The sequence below is a fragment of the Rhineura floridana genome, chromosome 18 (assembly GCF_030035675.1).
Source record: "Rhineura floridana isolate rRhiFlo1 chromosome 18, rRhiFlo1.hap2, whole genome shotgun sequence".
In the NCBI taxonomy this organism is placed as follows: Eukaryota; Metazoa; Chordata; class Lepidosauria; order Squamata; family Rhineuridae; genus Rhineura; species Rhineura floridana.
The window spans coordinates 27,367,529-27,384,954 of NC_084497.1; the positions used below are offsets into that span (position 1 = coordinate 27,367,529).

The 17,426-nt window shown below is 47.8% G+C and overlaps 1 protein-coding gene across 6 annotated transcripts in view; it reads right to left on the reverse strand.

Annotated features, from left to right (window-relative positions):
• MEGF6 (multiple EGF like domains 6) overlaps positions 1-17,426 on the reverse strand; it is a 177,255-nt gene that overhangs the window by 2,837 nt on the left and 156,992 nt on the right. For 4 of the 6 annotated variants that reach the window (XM_061600698.1, XM_061600697.1, XM_061600695.1 and 1 more), the window contains 10 exons: positions 15,220-15,348; positions 13,087-13,218; positions 12,248-12,376; positions 11,020-11,148; positions 9,242-9,370; positions 6,887-7,015; positions 5,465-5,593; positions 4,160-4,288; positions 3,067-3,198; positions 176-223 (listed from right to left, as the gene is read on the reverse strand). In XM_061600698.1, the coding sequence (XP_061456682.1) occupies positions 176-223; positions 3,067-3,198; positions 4,160-4,288; positions 5,465-5,593; positions 6,887-7,015; positions 9,242-9,370; positions 11,020-11,148; positions 12,248-12,376; positions 13,087-13,218; positions 15,220-15,348 (1,215 nt within the window). The remainder of the gene's footprint in view (positions 1-175; positions 224-3,066; positions 3,199-4,159; positions 4,289-5,464; positions 5,594-6,886; positions 7,016-9,241; positions 9,371-11,019; positions 11,149-12,247; positions 12,377-13,086; positions 13,219-15,219; positions 15,349-17,426) is intronic. The other 2 variants (XM_061600696.1, XM_061600700.1) reach the window with 2 other exon arrangements.

Below are 17,426 nucleotides of genomic sequence, written 5' to 3' on the forward strand. Positions count from 1 at the left end.
CAGCATCCCTGGTAGGGCTGGGCACCTCCCTCATCTGAATCTCCAGCGAGCTCCTGCCAGTCAGTGTGGCCATAGGATAACGCCGCTTTCTCCGTTCCTAAGCTCAGTGCTTGCCCCACTTCCCCTCTCCAAACAGCTCCGAGTTGCCATATTAAAAATAGTATCAAAAACTCACCTTGCTCCTGCAGTTGTCTTGCGTGGGTCAAGAGCTGAGGTAGATCGCCTAAAAGTGAAGATGTGTTAGATTTTTGCTGAGATCTCTGCTGTTGCCCACATGGCATGTATCGTCTGGTTGGACATAAGTTCCCTTGCCTAAAAACAGCAGTGCTGTGCACGAGAGTCAGAGAGCACTGGCTGTTTTGAACTCAGGAAAGTGGCAAGAGGTCAGCTCCCCTGCTCAGGCCTCGCCTATCCTGCCTCTTCAAGGGACCCCACACCTTCGGGTGGGTGGGTGGCTCTTCGGTCCTAAGGACTGGTATGGCAAAATGCTTCCTTAGGGTTTTACTGCCCTGGGGTAAAGGAAAGCCAATTGTGTGTTAAGTCATAAAGTCCCAACTTTTCCCAACTTTTGGGTCCCTGGATGTTGCTGGACACCAACTCCCATCATTCCTGACCATCAGCCGTGCTGCCTGGGGCTGATGGGAGTTGTGGTCCAACAACATCTCAGGACCCACAAGTTGGGAAAGGCTATCTTAAAACATTAATGGAAAGGATCCATGCATACGTCTCCTTTCCCCCTTCCTTCCATGCCCTCCAAAACAACTGACTTAATATTGCAGTTGGACCCGGCCTCATGATTTGTTTCATCCAAACAGAAACTGGAAAAGGGAGGCCCATAGAGGAGATAAGATGGGCTAGGGACTGTGGTTTATTTGGGTGAAATAAACCTTGACACCCCCAGTTCCCTTTCCCGATTTGCCAGTTCTCTTGCCCCAACAGCACCCATGAAGAAAGGCACAGGGGTCTCCGAGAAGCCCCCCGCCCCACGTGTATACATTATATATGCCTACATATGTGTACGATGCAAGTGCTTTTAGCCATGTTTGGACTCCACCACTTGCAGCCTGCAGCTATCGTATGTTGCGCTGTGTGCAGTGTTGCTTAATTTCGTTTAAAAGCAGCACCACAGCAGCAGAGAGTAACAGCAGATGCTGAAATGCGAGTGTGCCAGCGTGTGCGTGTGTTTGCCTAAGAAAGCAGGCTTTACCCTGCATCAGCATCACTGAGACTGGAGACTTAGTAAAATAAGAAAAGCTACCTTATTTAGAGAAATACACAGTAGATAGAAAAGGCATACCTAGTTCTAACTAACTAGCTAAGTTGGAGGCATAACTCCCAGGTGTAGGAGTCAGCCCCATGCTCGGAGAGAGAGCAGAGACAAAGGGAGTCTCCTCTCTTCTGGACAGCCGGAGAACAAAAGGAAAGGAGGAAGGGCAGGTAAGCTTCCCTAAAGGCGTCGCAGTCTAGCGACAGAAGGAAGTCAGTCAGAACATCACAGGAAAAAGGTAAACAAAGCCTGTCCATCTGGAGGACCCAAGCTCTATCTTCCCTCTGGAGCACAAACAAAAGAACACAGCAGGAGTTGCTCTTGCCCCACTTCCAACATTGTAAACACATTTTGCACAATGGTTCCTGAGAGGAAGAGGCAAGTCTTTGTCTATGTTTAGATATGACTGGATACTTTTTTGAATACTGTTTGGATGGAATACTGGATACTTTTTGGATGGAAGACTGAACCTTTAAAAAACTAGACATGGTAGACCTGTTGAAATGAATGGGTCTAAGTTAGTCATGGCCATTCGTTCCAATGGGGTCTCCACTGATTAAGGACTAGTGTTGGATGCAATCCACGGGTATGGGGTATAGTTGGCCCTCCCGATGTTGCTGAACTAGTGTTTCCATGAGCCCCCAGCCAGCATGGCCAAGGATGATGGGGGTTGCAGGGCAGCAGCAGCAGGAGGGCCCACGTTCCTCACACCTGTGCTAGGGCTGTGTGTACGATAAAGGGAATGCAAATTGAGTGTCTTAACATGCATAACAACTGACTGCTCTTAGCAATTTCTCTAGTTAGCTGAACAGCACAAAGGGGACTGCAAACAGAGGAACATTTTAAACCTTCCCCTCCGATAATAGGACATATATTGCATTTTAGGGTGAAACCACTTGGGGTTTTCTTCAAGCAATAAAAGCCACAAGCAAATGAAATGGACCGTGCCGTTGAAATGAGCATCAATGCGTTGTTTAAAGCATGGCTCAAGCCAGGGGGCAGATGGTGAAGTCTCTTGCGGCAGGTGCTCGCCTAACTCGCATGGGGCGCCCACTGCAGGCAGTCCAGTGGCACTGAGCGGCCACTCGGAGCCCAGCCTATCTAGTCGCTACTGGCTAAAGGAAAACTCAGATTCCATGTAGATGAGCCAGAAAACATGGAACAGTTGCAGGATTGGAGATCTACTCCTCCAATTCTCTCTCTGCAGGCTGATCAGCTGACTGGGGAACAGCTGAGAGGTGAAAAGGGGGGCTGCAGAAAAAAAAGTTGATCTTTATGTGGAGCAAGCCCCCCTCCCCGTTTTCCCTGCTGCTCTGTTGATGGGGGAGGGTATGCTGTGAGCCATATAAGATTAGGCAGTGGGTCAGAAATAGCCCAAGGAGCTCAGCTTGCACACGTTTCAGCAAGAAATAGGGGGAAAAAAACCACCATGTTTCTTGGAGGGCTATGCATACTGACTGGAGAATGTGCCTGTTGCCTGCAGCATGTACAACATTCAGCTGAGATATGCACGTTCCCCAAGGCCTGGTGGAGATTTTGTGTCTGGACCAGGAAATGTGCACAGTCCCCTCTTCATGGAAGGATTATGTGCACGTTCTCCATGAGGTCTGGTGAATGTGCACAATTGCCAGTTATCATGCACATTAACCGCTCAACTTACATTCCCCTTAACATATGCATATATATGAATGCATACATACACACACATTCAGGATGAAGGGAAGTCCAGTTCCGAATGGGTAGATCAGCTCGAACAAGTCCAGGGTTTCTGAGGAGAGCACCCGATCTCGCTTCCTTACCTTCCCGACACATTGCCCCCATATATCCATGGAGGCAAACGCAGCGGCCGTTCTGGGTGTTGCAGTAAGCATTGGCCCGGGAACACTCGCAGGTCAGATGGCAGTCGGGACCGAATTTCTTCAATGGGCAGTCTGGGATCAGCAAGAAGGATAAGTCAAAAGTGCAGAAGGTGCAATTTCCCCGAAAGAAAAGGGAAGGCCTCATCTGGAGAGCAAAGATTTTGCCGCACACATTGTAATAATAAAAAATAGATAAATAAATAATGGTGTGTTGCTGTTATTATTGATGTGCAAAATACGCTGTGACTGAAAGCTGGGAGACTGCCCCTGATACCTTGGAGTCATTCCTAAAATGTACGTACCCAAAAGTTTTCTACACCAAATAGCCAACAGGGCCATCCCACAGCAACATAGCCCAGATAATTTAAGTGTTATCTGTGGAAGAGATGGAGAGTCTCAAGTCTGCGTGCCAAATAGTCAGGCTGGCCAAAGTTACCCCCCTCCAAACACACACTGTAGCACAAGATTGACAGGCCAAACGTATCTTGAAAGTAAACACAAAACACTCGATATGTAGGTGAGAGCTGAGAGAATAGCCCAGCAGTAAACAGGTGAAGGAAAAGAAGTGTAGGCCTAGAAGAAAGCTTTCGGGGAGAAAATGGAGAACCGCTTATTCATGATGAGCAGGAGAGTTTTTTAAAGCCCACCGAAAAAGGGGGAATGGACCAGATTCAGTACAAGACTGTCTCCTAAGTTCCCCAGTGACACAAACTCTGCTATACAGCAAGTGAGCTGGAGCCAGAAGAGTCCATCACTCCTGTGCGCTGCTGACTGACATAATTTGGCTGCTGCGTGGCTATAACTTCCACATCCAGAGGCAGGAAGGTGTCCAGTCGTCTAGCACACTTAACAGGCCATCAGGTGTGCAGGTGTGGATGACCTAACTGGTGGCTCTGAGAGTTTTTAATTTGAAAAACTGCACTGAAAATAAACTCCCAACGCCTTTGGGACCAAAGCCTCGTATGCGCTGCCAGCCCTCTCCTGTCCTAGAGGAGGTGCAAGTTGTGCTTTGCGAGATCATCCGTACACTCACCCGTGTCACATTTGGTACCAGTTTTCCCCGGAGGGCAGAGGCAGAGGCCGCTCTGTGGTGTGCATGGAGCATCCCCATCACAGTTGCACTGATGCTGACATTCCTCTCCGTACTTCCCTGGATCGCAGGCTGTGGCCAAGGAAGAGAGATTAATTATTACGATGGATGGGTGACTCAATCAATTTCAGTGTCTTATTTTTCCAGTTTTAACTTCCGTTCTTCATATTTCTGCGTCGGTTTCCTTTTTTTTTTTAACTTCACAAAAATTGGTGGTTTAGTGCACTTTTTTTGCAAGCAATTTCCTCTAATACGATGACATTTTCACTACTATGAGCACCTGTATACACACTAGGTTGCATGCAGTGCTAGTCCTAAGAGTAGACCCACTGAAGTTGACGCACATGAGTAACTTAGGGCAATTAATTTCAGTGGGTCTAATCTGAATAGGCTTTAGTTGAATACACTCCATTTTCTCTTAAACACACATATTTTGATCAACTTGTTTGAAAAGCAACATGACAAGATTCAGAGAAGTGTAAATTTCAGAGGACTGCAGAGTTTGGGTCCAGATATTGTTCCAGACAATGTGAATTAAGCAGTTTAGCATGAAAATGCAAATGGAACCAAATTTCTACCTAATTGTCACAGCCATAGAGTTGAAGGATCGGATCCAGAGTTTTCCTTAAAGTGGAGGAAGTTACAATTGAAACGAGAGCACCACCTGCTGTCAGTCCAAAGAATAGATGCAATGATTCAGATCAGGGCCGAATTCCCCACTATTCTTCTAAGTAATCTAGTAGGGGATGGGGAACCTTTTGGCCAAGCAGACCAGATCTTTCTCTCCCACACCCCCACAGGTCAACTTTGACAGGCGGGGTTGTTCCTTGACATGCGAACTGAATCAAATTTCTCGCCCGTCCCTGCCCAGGAACTTGCAGACATGACCAGGCCACACAGGATTGAACTTGGCATGCATCAGTTGGTGCACAGGGAGGTCAATCCTGCTTTTTGCAGATGCATTTCTGCCCCACACCCGAAATCACATACGATGGCAGGTATGGAGCAGGTGGGCATGCCTTGGGGTAGATAGCCTAGTGGGCCAAATGGGGAGGTCTGTTGGGCCACGTTTGGCCTGCGGGCCAGAGCTTCACCACCCGTGTAGCATAGAGTTCCAAACCCCTGTGGGATGCAGGAATGCTTAGAGCATCCCTAAGCATTCCGGACATGCCTGCAAGCCTCAACTAAAAAAGATTTAGCCATTCCTACAAGGTGGCCTTTTTTTTTCCCCCTAGAAGGGAGAGTTACCTTTCTGGCACTGGTTGCCGTGGAAACCAGGGGGGCACACGCATTTGCCCGTCACTGGGTTGCACGTCGCTCCGTTCTGACATTCGCACGGCTCCCGACAGCCGACTCCGTAGAAACCTGCTGGGCAGGCTAAGAGAGGAGAAACCAGTTGGAAGGGAAGTCAAAAGTTGTGTGGGGAAAGAGGATTGAGAGAGAAGAACCACCAAACGCCTTTTTTTTCCCCCACCACTAGGTGACCCGCTTAGCCAAAGAGCATTAAAACTCCACAGCCCTCAGATTCAGATTTGTTGTATTAAGTTGTATCGAAGGCTAGTCCTACTCAGGGTAGAGCCATTGAAATTAATGAGCATAGCTAAGGTAAGCTCATTCATTTCAATGGGTCTCCTCTGAGTAGACGTTAGTTGGGTGTGAGCCATTGTAGCTCACCAAACACTCACCACACAGTTTCTGTCTCATATGACTGGCCTGCCCGTATCAAGATAAACAAGTAGTTGTTCTCCATCCTCAAATGCCACCATTTCACTACCACGTTACTGAGCGGTGGAACAGAGGACCCTGGAGATGATTTTTTTGAGGAGGAGGAGGAGGTGAAATTTGGGGGTGGAACCCGGTGATCCCCAGATGAAAGAATGTTTAAACTGTTTACAGAATGCCGTTTATTTTTATTTATTTATTACATTTGTATACCACCCCATAGCCGAAGCTCTCTGGGCGGTTTACAACAATTAATTACCGTTGCTCTTGTCAAATTGTTTTGTTGATGTGTTTGCTGCCCTGGGCACTAGATACATTCAAATTACAACAACAATAATAATGAAATTTCCCCTCTCCAAAAGCTACATGTGATGACGCAGCATTGGTCTGATTGTCGCTTCAGGGAGGGGAGGGGGATAAGGCATCCCCAAACATTTTCTGGAGGGGGACTTCAACACTGATCAACCCTGTTCCTATCTAAGCACAAGCACGTGAGAATGGAAGTCTCCCTAGGACGGCTCTGTCCCTGATTTGCAACCCCTGCTCTTTCAATTGCGTATCGCAAACTCCCCCCATGGCCGTTTGGAAGCTTTGATGCACCCGTGGCATCCGCACGGCGGGCAGATCATAGTAAATGTGTATTTGGGACAGAGCCGCCTTGTATGACGTTGGTCCATCTAGCTCAGTACTGGCACCAGCTGTCCAGGGCTTCAGACAGGGAGTCTCTCCCAGCCCTACCTGGAGATCCCATTGGGGATTGAACCTGGGGCCTTCTGCATGCAAAAAATATGTTCTACCACTGACCTATGGCCCTTCCTTATTTCCGGATGAAGAGCAGCTCCGACGCAATGCCTCAAGACTTCATGCTTAGCTTGGCTCCGCCCACATGCTCTGATGGCTACCAACCCCGCAATAAGTTTCTGGAAGAACAGCAATGTGCACACTTACTGTGTTGGCACAAGTCCCCATAGTGCCCTTTCTGACAGCCACAGGCTCCTGTCGCTGGATTGCAGGTCCCATTATTCTTGCAGGCGCAATTCAGCTGACAGCGGGCGCCGTATCTCCCTGGCAGACATCCTACAGGGAAAGACCGTGACTCAGTTTATCACAGCGCTTATACAGAGGTGCTCTCTTTCAAGCTCTGCAGGCCAGATCAAGGAGAGGCGTGAAGATTGATTATCAAGTTGGTTTCCAAAGATCCTGACCTGTTTCAAAGATAAAACCTTCTTCCCCGGGGGAGATCACTCAGGATCTCCGTTAAGAAAACAATTCTCCAATTGCAACACATCTGTTGTGTACCCTCATATCGAATGATTGCGAGAAAAACAGTCCTTACATGCTCACTTTTCCCTTTCGCACTGCTCTGTCAGAAAAATAGCAGCCTAATCCTGAGTCGGACCATGGATCCATCTTGCTCAGTATTGCCCTCGCTGACTGTTAGGGGCACTCCAGGTTTTCAGACACAGCCCCCCCCCCCCCAGAGATGCCTGGACCTGAAGTGTCACACAAACAGATGCTCTACTAATGAGTCGCTGCCCGTTCCACGTTGAGCTGCCAAGCAAGACTAGGCTAAAACCTTTCTCCCTGACATGGTAACTTTTTAACATGTTTTTGGAAAATGTAATTGTCACCCTCCTCCCCCGAGAGAGACTTGCACCGCATGAGATTTCTGCATGTTTGATTCAACTCTTAATATTCTGTCCTGGTGAAAGAAAGCCCTCAGAGGAGACCTTTCAGCTGAAGACGAACATTGGGGTGTATTCAGTTCTAATCCCACTCAAATTAACCAAAGTTAGCAGGCAGGACCAACTTAGGTCCATTAATTTCAGCAGGTCTGCTCAGGGTACAACCCACAGCAACTTGCCATGCACTGTGTCAGTTAAGCATTTTCTTCGCTGACTGTCACAGAGGCTGTCCACGCTTTCAGGCAAGGGTCTCTCCTTGCCCTATCTAGAGATGCCAGAGATTGGACCTGGGACCTTCTGCATGCCAAACAGGTGCTGTACCAGTGGAATGGGGGCTGTCATAACTCCCCACCCCCATCCTGAATGCCTTTTGGAACAATGCTGAGTCTTAACATTATATAGAATTGTCCCTGGGCATTCTAAGACCACATCCACACCAGACCTTTTTTTCACTTCAGACAGTCCTGGCGGATTCCCTCAAAGAATCCTGGGAAGTGTCGTTTGTGAAGGGTGCTGAGAGGTGCTAGGAGACCCCCTATTCCCCGCACAGAGATGCAATTCCCGGAGTTCTGTGGGAAGAGGGGCTGCCTGTTAAACCACTCTGGGCATTGTAGCTCTGTGAGGGGAATAGGGGTCCCTGAACTACTCTCAGCACCCTTCACAAATGACACTTCCCAGGATTCTTTGGGGGGAAGCCATGTTTCAAGTGGAATAAATGTATGGTGTGAACGTGGCCTGCCTGACAGCATAAGAAGAGCCTGCTGGATCAGGCCAGTGGCCTATCTACTCCATCCTTTTCTCACCATGGCCAGCCAGATGTCAATGAGATGCCCGCAAGCAGGACCTGCAAGCGGGCAACGCTTCCCACTTGTGATTTCCAGCAGCTGCCATTCAAAGGCATCCTGGCTTCGACAGCGAAGGAGGAACATAGTCACTGTGGCTAGTGGCCACTGATTCTCCCAAGAATCTGTGAAACCCTCTTCTAAAGCCACCCAGGTTGGTGGCCATCATTTGGGATTGTAACCAACCAAGTCCTGACTCAAAGTAGACCCATTGACATTAGCGGACATGAGTTAGTCATGTTCATTAATGTCAGTGGGCCTACCCGGTGTAGGACTAGCATTGGTATTGTTTACTTTGTACACAGGGACATAAAAAGAGCCTGGCTGCCGGAACAGGCCAAACACCCATCTTGTCCAGCCCAGATGCCCATGGGAAGCCGGCAAACAGGACCTGAATGCAGAGTTACTTTTTTGAACTATAACTCCCATCAGCCCAATCCAGTGGCCATGCTGGCTGGGGCTGATGGGAGTTGTAGTTCAAAAAGTGACTTTTCCAAGCTCTGCCTGAACGCAACAGCATGTTCCTGGAGAAACTAAAACACCAGGACAAGTGCCCGTGGGTTTAATGTTCCCTTCAAATGCACTCTTCCAAAAAGCCGACCGCCCCCTCCACTTTCATGATTTGCAAATGGGGCTGAAAAATGCAGGCGTGGGGGTAGGGGATTGCGGCAGTTGACACTCCAGCAGTCTGGGCTGCAGCCAAGCTGGGGACAAGGTGTAAGGATCAATTGCATCTTTGTTGCAAGACGACGGAGGAGCCACACAGGGAGAATTACCCAGCTCACAAAATCTCCCCGTCCACCCGAGGCCACACAGGCAGGAGCCGTTGGTCGCAAGGCATATCCCCCCGTTCTGGCAAGCACATGTCTGCTTACAGCCGGCCCCATAGCGGTTCCTTGGGCAACCTGTTGGAGGAGGGAATGAGACATAGTGACTACGGATGGCCGGGGCCAGACATCTATCTTGGCTGGCTGATAGATATAAGAAGAGCCTGTTGGATTAGGCCAGTGGCCCATCTAATCCAGCATCCTGTCCACACAGCAGCCAACCAGATGCCTGGGAAACGGAGAGAACTGAAATTGACAGGTCTGTCCGTCCTCAGCCATCACGGCATCTCGTGGAAGCAAATTCTATTGTTTAACCATGCGCTGCACAAAAAAAGTCCTTGCTGTTATCGGTCCCAAATCTTCCAACTTCTCAGCTTCACTGGAAGTCCACAAGGCCTATTGCTATAAGAGAGCACCCTACTGGATCCGGCCAAAGATCCATGTTGTCCAGCTTCACGGGCTCACAGTGGCCAACCAGAATGCCTGTTATGGGAAGCCTCCAAGCAACACTTGAGTTGATTATGCATATTGGAGCAAAAAATCTTAATTTCACATATACGCTCATGGGGTCTGAACTGGCGGTGACCGACCAGGAGAGACACCTCGGGGTTGTAGTGGACAGCACGATGAAAATGTCGACCCAGTGTGCGGCAGCTGTGAAAAAGGCAAATTCCATGCTAGCGATAATTAGGAAAGGTATTGAAAATAAAACAGCCAATATCATAATGCCGTTGTATAAATCTATGGTGCGGCCGCATTTGGAATACTGTGTACAGTTCTGGTCGCCTCATCTCAAAAAGGATATTATAGAGTTGGAAAAGGTTCAGAAGAGGGCAACCAGATTGATCAAGGGGATGGAGTGACTCCCTTACGAGGAAAGGTTGCAGCATTTGGGGCTTTTTAGTTTAGAGAAAAGGCGGGTCAGAGGAGACATGATAGAAGTGTATAAAATTATGCATGGCATTGAGAAAGTGGATAGAGAAAAGTTCTTCTCCCTCTCTCATAATACTAGAACTCGTGGACATTCCAAGAAGCTGAATGTTGGAAGATTCAGGACAGACAAAAGGAAGTACTTCTTTACCCAGCGCATAGTTAAACTATGGAATTTGCTCCCACAAGATGCAGTAATGGCCACCAGCTTGGATGGCTTTAAAAGAAGATTAGACAACTTCATGGAGGACAGGGCTATCAATGGCTACTAGCTGTGATGGCTGTGCTCTGCCACCCTAGTCAGAGGCAGCATGCTTCTGAAAACCAGTTGCTGGAAGCCTCAGGAGGGGAGAGTGTTCTGCACTCGGGTCCTGCTTGCGGGCTTCCCCCAGGCACCTGGTTGGCCACTGTGAGAACAGGATGCTGGACTAGATGGGCCACTGGCCTGATCCAGCAGGCTCTTCTTATGTTCTTATGAGTGCTCCCCGCAATGATCTCAGCTAGGTCAGGCAAATGACACTGTCGGGCCCAGGGTTCAAATATGGCCCTCCAGACCATCCTATCTGGCCCTCAGGACTCTTCCTCATGCCACACCCCTCACTGGCCCTGTTTTGCACCCTCCTTGCCTGCCTGATGAAAGATAGAGGGGAGTGTGCATGTGAGTGAGTGTGTGTGGAAACAAGACTACTGCCACTTTTGCCCGCCCACTATTGTCGTGTGGCCCCAGAACATTGCCTAGAAGGGAATGCGGCTTTCAGGCTTAAAAAAGATCCCTCACCCCTGCCGTAAATATTTACCATGTTCGCAGCTGGGGCCAGTTTTTCCTGGTGGGCAAAGACAGAGGCCTGTCACATGGTGGCAGGTGGCACGATCGCCACAGGAGCACACTAGCACACAGTCAGCACCATAGCGACCAGCTGGGCATGCTGAGAAAAATGGACAGCACTTAAGAGAAGCCTCGCTTAGAGCAGAGTGTTCTTACCTAGGGTTGTATCCAACTCAGTTTTATTCAGGAGTAGCTCTTTAGTGTTGTGGCACTGACCCTCTGGAACACCCTCCTCTTAAATATTAGACAGGTACCATCTCTTTTCGGCACCTACTGAAGACCTTCCTCTTTCAACAAGTAGAGACCTTTATCCCAATCTGCATCTGTGTTGGAATTGCTTATTAAGATGTTTTTAAAATGTTTTAATATATTTTGAAGTCTGTTTTTAAGATGTTTTAGAGTGTTTGTAGTGTTTCTGTCTGCCGCCCTGGGCTCCTACTGGGAGGAAGGGTGGGATATTATTATTATTGCTAAGTCAGCCATGCCCATTAACTTCAACAGGGCTACTTTGAATAGGACCACCACTGGATGCAACTCTAAAAGCAAATCTCAGTAATCATTGCGGCACCCATGCAATAAGGAATGACACATTTCACAGCGGGAGAGGCGGGAAGGGAAGTTCTTTTCCACCAATGATGTCTTTTGATACAGAGGAAGTTCTGGAAGGGCGAAACTGACACAAAGAACTCAGAAAACACAGATCAGGTTCACCCCAATGGCCCTTAGCTAGGGATGTGCTAGAATTCCACCCAATTCGGATTTGGTACTAAATTTCCCATTACATCACTCCTTCGTTTTATGTAATGATGTACCACGGCTATTTGTTTTAAAAAATCTGCCTGTAATATATCAATTTTAAGAACAATAGTTGCATCGATATTTCCTTTCATTTCTCAATATTCCCTTTCAAAATATTGATCTTTCCTCTCAAAATATCGATATTAATATCAATATTTTTTTGCGAGGGGAAAAATAGATCCGTCGAAGCGGACAAAGGCCTAACAGGGTGGTATCAATTCGAGCCACCGTCTGTTTTGAGAATATTTTAATTGCTTCCTTTTTGTTCTTGTGGTGAAATAGTCGATGTGTTTGCCACCCGGGACTCCTTTGGGAGGTGGGACATACATTCAGTTAACAACAACAATAACGACACCACATGTGTGCAGGCATGCACAAACACACACTTTCAGTCCACTCACCAGTACTGCAGTCAGCACCGATGTAGCCAGCTGGACACTGGCACGTCCCTGTGGTGGTCACACACTGCCCTCCATTCTTGCACTGACAATCCCTCTCACAATTGCGGCCATAACGCCCAGAAGGACATCCTAAGTCAAAATAAAACAAAAAAACAAGCCACTAAAGTTAAAAAAAAATAAAGCAAAACGTTCAAGACAAGACTTTGGGCTCTGCTGCTAAAGCAGGACAGGATCCAAATAATGAAAGGTCTGCTCTAGGGATGGAAGGATCGGCCCATCTCCGTTCCCTCTGTTTCTCATTTTTACAGTCTTAATCACACTTCTCCACATTTCCACAGCAATTTGGGAAAGTCCTCAAGCAAATTCTCCAGTATTTTAGTGTGAATTTCTACTAATTTGTATCGAAATAGTGCTTAAATACGTATATTATCACAAAATATGTATTTAAATATTATCGTCTCAGTGCACCCATTTCTAATAGTATTTTATTCTACAATAAACACATTTTATAAAATGAGTTTCAGCACCTTTTATTTGAGCCAAGAACTCTTATCACAAAATCCAGAGGTTCAGGGGTTTTATCCAATGCTCACCAACTCAGAGTAGAGCCACTTAAGTGAATGGACATGAATGCCACACCTGTTTCACATCACAATCATTTAAGGCCGTGGTTCTTAACCTTTTGGGGTCACAGACCCCTCTGAGAATCTGATGAAAAGTTACGGACCTCTCATAAAAAAATAACATTAATTTTATTGCATGGGAAATGTGTGTGCCCAGTTCATGGACCCCCTGAAGGCCATAGGTTAAGAACCCCTGATATTTTAGGGCAAACTCACTCTGCTGACAATTGCTGCCGTGGTAGCCTGGGGCGCAGATGCACTTTCCCGTCACTGGGTGGCAGTCGTGGTTCACTCCAGAGCACTGGCAAATCCGAGCGCAGCTGAGCCCAAACGTCCCGGGCAGACAGGCTGTGGGAGTGGTGGTGGGAGAGAGGGAAAGGACAGTCATCAGCTGGGATGAGGGAGGTTTGGATCCAGAGCAAAACAAACCGGTGCAAAGATTCCGAAGTTTCCCACAAAGCTGCTAGCTTCCCTAGCTTTGCAACCACTGGAATGTGGGTGGCGCTAATTTGAGCTGAGCAGTCTTAACACCTTACAAAGGGACCAAATCACAGCTTTTGCAAGAAGGATTTTATTTATATATTTATTAGATTAACATCCTGCTCTTCCTCCCAGCAGGAGCCCAGGGCGACTATGGGAAAGGATGTGTGAAAGTATGCTCTCCCCTAATATATTCTGAGTATCAGGGCAAGTTTTTTTCTGAAAAAGATGTTGGACTGATTAAAACATGCAGGAAAAGCAAGAAGGGACAGTCCTTGCTGGGATCTGCCTCTGCAGGATCCAAGCACATGGCAGCGTATATGAAGGCTCTCCTCCCCTCAACCCACCATAAAAACATTCCCTGGACATGAAGCAAAAACTAGGGCCGTGCTGGATCCCAAAAGGAAGCAGGCCAATTTGAGTCGACCCAGGATTTGGCTGAAGGAGATTAAGGCAGCCCTGGGTCACCCTGGGTCAGATCAAGTGCACCCGTGGTGATCTGGGGCTGTCAAAAGGGGAGGCAGTCAGATGAGGAGAATGAGCCATGCATGGGAAGCCTGCTTGCACCTCCTTGTCCCCCCCCCAACTGCATGCTTAATCAGGGTTTTAACCAAACTAAAAACTTGGGCCAATTTGGGCCAGTCAGATTGACCCAGGTCAGATCAAGGCTGCTTAGAAGCACTGGATTGCCTCCCCCCCCCAGTCATGCACAGCCCTAGTAACACCATGCCAAGATAAACTATAGGCACGCACATTTTCCACGTACAGTGAGGGTTTAACGCATAAAACCATTCATATGAGTGATTCCTCACCCTGAAGCAAGCCAGGCAGGATTGTACCATGTGGTATTACTAGATATCTGAGTTGCGTCTAAATTAGGAAGAATTTGGTTCTAAGGCAAGGGGTGAAATTGTGTTTTGGTGGGATGGGCAAAATTAGAGGGGGAGGATAATTAGAGGGGGAGGGACAAGCAAATGAGATGTATCTGTAGGACTGGAGAACTCAGCAATTAAAGTCCCTTCCAACAGGCCTGTGTGTGTTCCACGACTGCACTATTCAAGTTTCTAGCCCTCAGGGACAGACTTGGAAACGTGTGGAAAACATCAGGTGCCAGGGTGTGAATAATTGGGGAAACAATTTTCCCCTAGTATAATGCGTTTTTTGTATGTTGTTTTAATTAAAAACTAATATATGCATCTTTGCACACTTGACATGGCTGGAGATCTGCACTGCAAAATCTGGAGAAGTGCAAATTTCAAAAGGATGGCTGTGGTACAGTTTGCCTATTGTTTTGAAAACTGTCAATTTGTTATGTTCGCCTTTACATGTGAACCAAATTGAACTTCTCCCCCATCCTTAGAAACAGGCCAAGTAGAGTTGTCCCCCACCCCTTGGTCAGTTGGCATTCCCTCTCAGAAGGTAATCTTCCATGCTGCGAAAGATCAGCTGCCAGTTTCTGCCAATCAAACAGCTGTCATAAAAAGCACAGGAGCGGGCTGGGTTGGTTTATTTCTGGTCAGTTGGCAACCCTCGACCAGACGCCCTCTGAGATGGCAGCCGCATGGAGAGGAACCTTGAAATGTACATGTGCATCATGGCACTGAGCCACAGTATTTTACGCCAAGCTTGGCTACCACTTTGGGCTTTATTAATCTAATCCTCTTTGATGGAGGATGCTCATCCAGTTTCCCACTGGGCTCGGTCTTCCGTGTTTGGGTTACAAGAGCGTGGGGCACCTGCCAGGATACGACCTGTGATTTGGCTGAGTGCTGCTTTCATTTACTCCATTCTTTCCCAGATCCAATGCAGTCGCTGACGGACCCACCACCACCCAGTCCATGGACCCCACCAGAGAACTCAAGGACATACGTTGCTCGCATCCGTGACCCGTAACTCCAGGAGGGCAGCTGCACTTGCCAGTGATGTGGTTGCAAGGCTCTCCCGGAGGGCAGTCACAGACGGTGGCACAGTCTTTCCCAAATGAACCAGGCAAGCAGGCTGTGGTAGGAAGACAAAAGAACATGATAAAAAGCCCTGCTGGATCAGACCAATGGCTCATCTAGTCCAACATCCTCTTCTCACAGGACCTGAGCGCCACAGAAATTCTCCCCACCTGACTTTCCCAGCAAGTGGCATTCAAAGACACACAGCCTCCGATAGTGGTGGTGGAACACAGCTATCATGTCGACCAGCCATTAGGGATCTGCTCGAACTCCACCTAATTTGGATTTGGTACTAAATGTTCCATTAATTTGCTTATTCTCAATAGTTGAGGATCAGATTTTAATGTAGCGAATTTCTGTGGCTGTGTTTGAAAGCAGACTTTTTTTATAGAAAAATCCACCTCTAAACATCGATTGCAAGAATGATAATTTATCGAAGTTGCCTTTTAAAATATTTCCTTCGAATTATTGATATTTCCTTTAAAAGTATAGATAACAATATCTATCTTTTTTTCCGAGAGAAAAAAACCCCTGTCTTGGTAAAAGCAGTGGCTAGCGGATACAGAACAAACTCGAATGGATCCCATCCTGTTAGGTCAACGGAATGCTTTCGAAACGGCATTAGCCAACGGATCCCATCCTTACTAGCCACTGACAGCCTTATCTTCCATGAATTTGTCTCCTCCCCTTTGAAAGCCATCCCAATAGAGTGCCATGAATAAGGACGTCAGAAGAGCCTGCCTGCAGGATCAGGCCAACGATCTAGTCCACATCCTGACCTCAGAGTGGCCAAACAGATGTCACCGGGAAACCTGCAGACATGACTTGAGTAGCGTTCTCTTCACTTAGGAGCCACAGCAATTGGTATTTAGAGGCATCCTGTTTCTGACAGTGGAGGTAGAGGAAAGCCAACTTGGCTAGTAGCCATTGATAGCGTTAACCTCTCTACATTTGTCTAACCCTCGTCTAAAGCCATCCAAGTTGGTGGCCATCGTTTGCTGTCATTTACTCTGAACACAGGAACATAAGATGAGACTGGCTGCAGGATCAGGCCAAAAGGCCATCTCGTTCAAGCATCTTGTTCTCCCAGTGGCCAACCAGATGCCCGTTATGGGATGCCCACAAGCAGGGCCTGAGCACTACAGCAGCTCTCTCCACTTGCGATCCCCAGCAATTGATGGGACACAAAGAAGAGGACTCAGCGCCGGGAATGTTGGAGACATGAATGTCGTTTCATGCCATGCTAGCAGACAAATGAGCAGAGAAGCAGAGCTTTTTTAAAATATATATATTTTTAATGTCTGGAGAGTGGGTTATTTTTGGAGCCTCCGGGAGAAAGGGCTTGAATTTCCTGTCGATTCAGCTCTTTCTTGTTCTTCTCAGAACAGGCTATTTTCCTAGCTGGGTGGTCTTCTCACCGAGAAGCCGTTAAGAAGCCAACGTTTTTCGTAGTAAAACCCGTGTTGCCTTAAATCTGGCTGTTTCCCCGCAATGAATTCCCCTCTGCCCAGTGTAACGTTTTTGATGGATCCGTTCCTAACCAGGATTCCGGAAGGCCCTGATTGCACATTAGTCTATCCTTCCTGGAACAGCAGGACAGAGGGCACCTTGTGGGGAATGAGATGAGGAGCAGTTTGGCTGCAGGTAAGCCCACCGGGCTATCGCCTGATGACATCAGGTGATCCGCTTTTGCCCACGGGGTTTGAGATCAAACCGGGCAGGCAAAAGTACAGTGCTGATTATCAGTGCCGATGATCAAAGTGCTGTGCATGGCGTTCTGCATCGGATTTCACTTGCAAAGCCTCTTTTGGCCCAGCTGCTTTGATACCTGCCCAACATGCAGTGTCGTAGATTATCAAGCATCTGGTGTGACTTGTCCAAATTGACCTCATGGGCCAAATAGGGAGGACTGGAGGGCCAAATTAGGGCCACTGGCCAGAGGTTCCCCACCAGAACAGGACTCAAGGCACTTTAACCAATTGCCACCACAGTTTGTCAAAGGAGGGAGATGACAGCCAACGCTCTACAGCCCTTCACTGCCACCACTGGCCGGAGGTGGTATTGCAGTTACCCACTCACCAAGGAGTCAGGTGACACAAGGGACCAACAGAGTTCCAGTCAGCCCTATAAAGT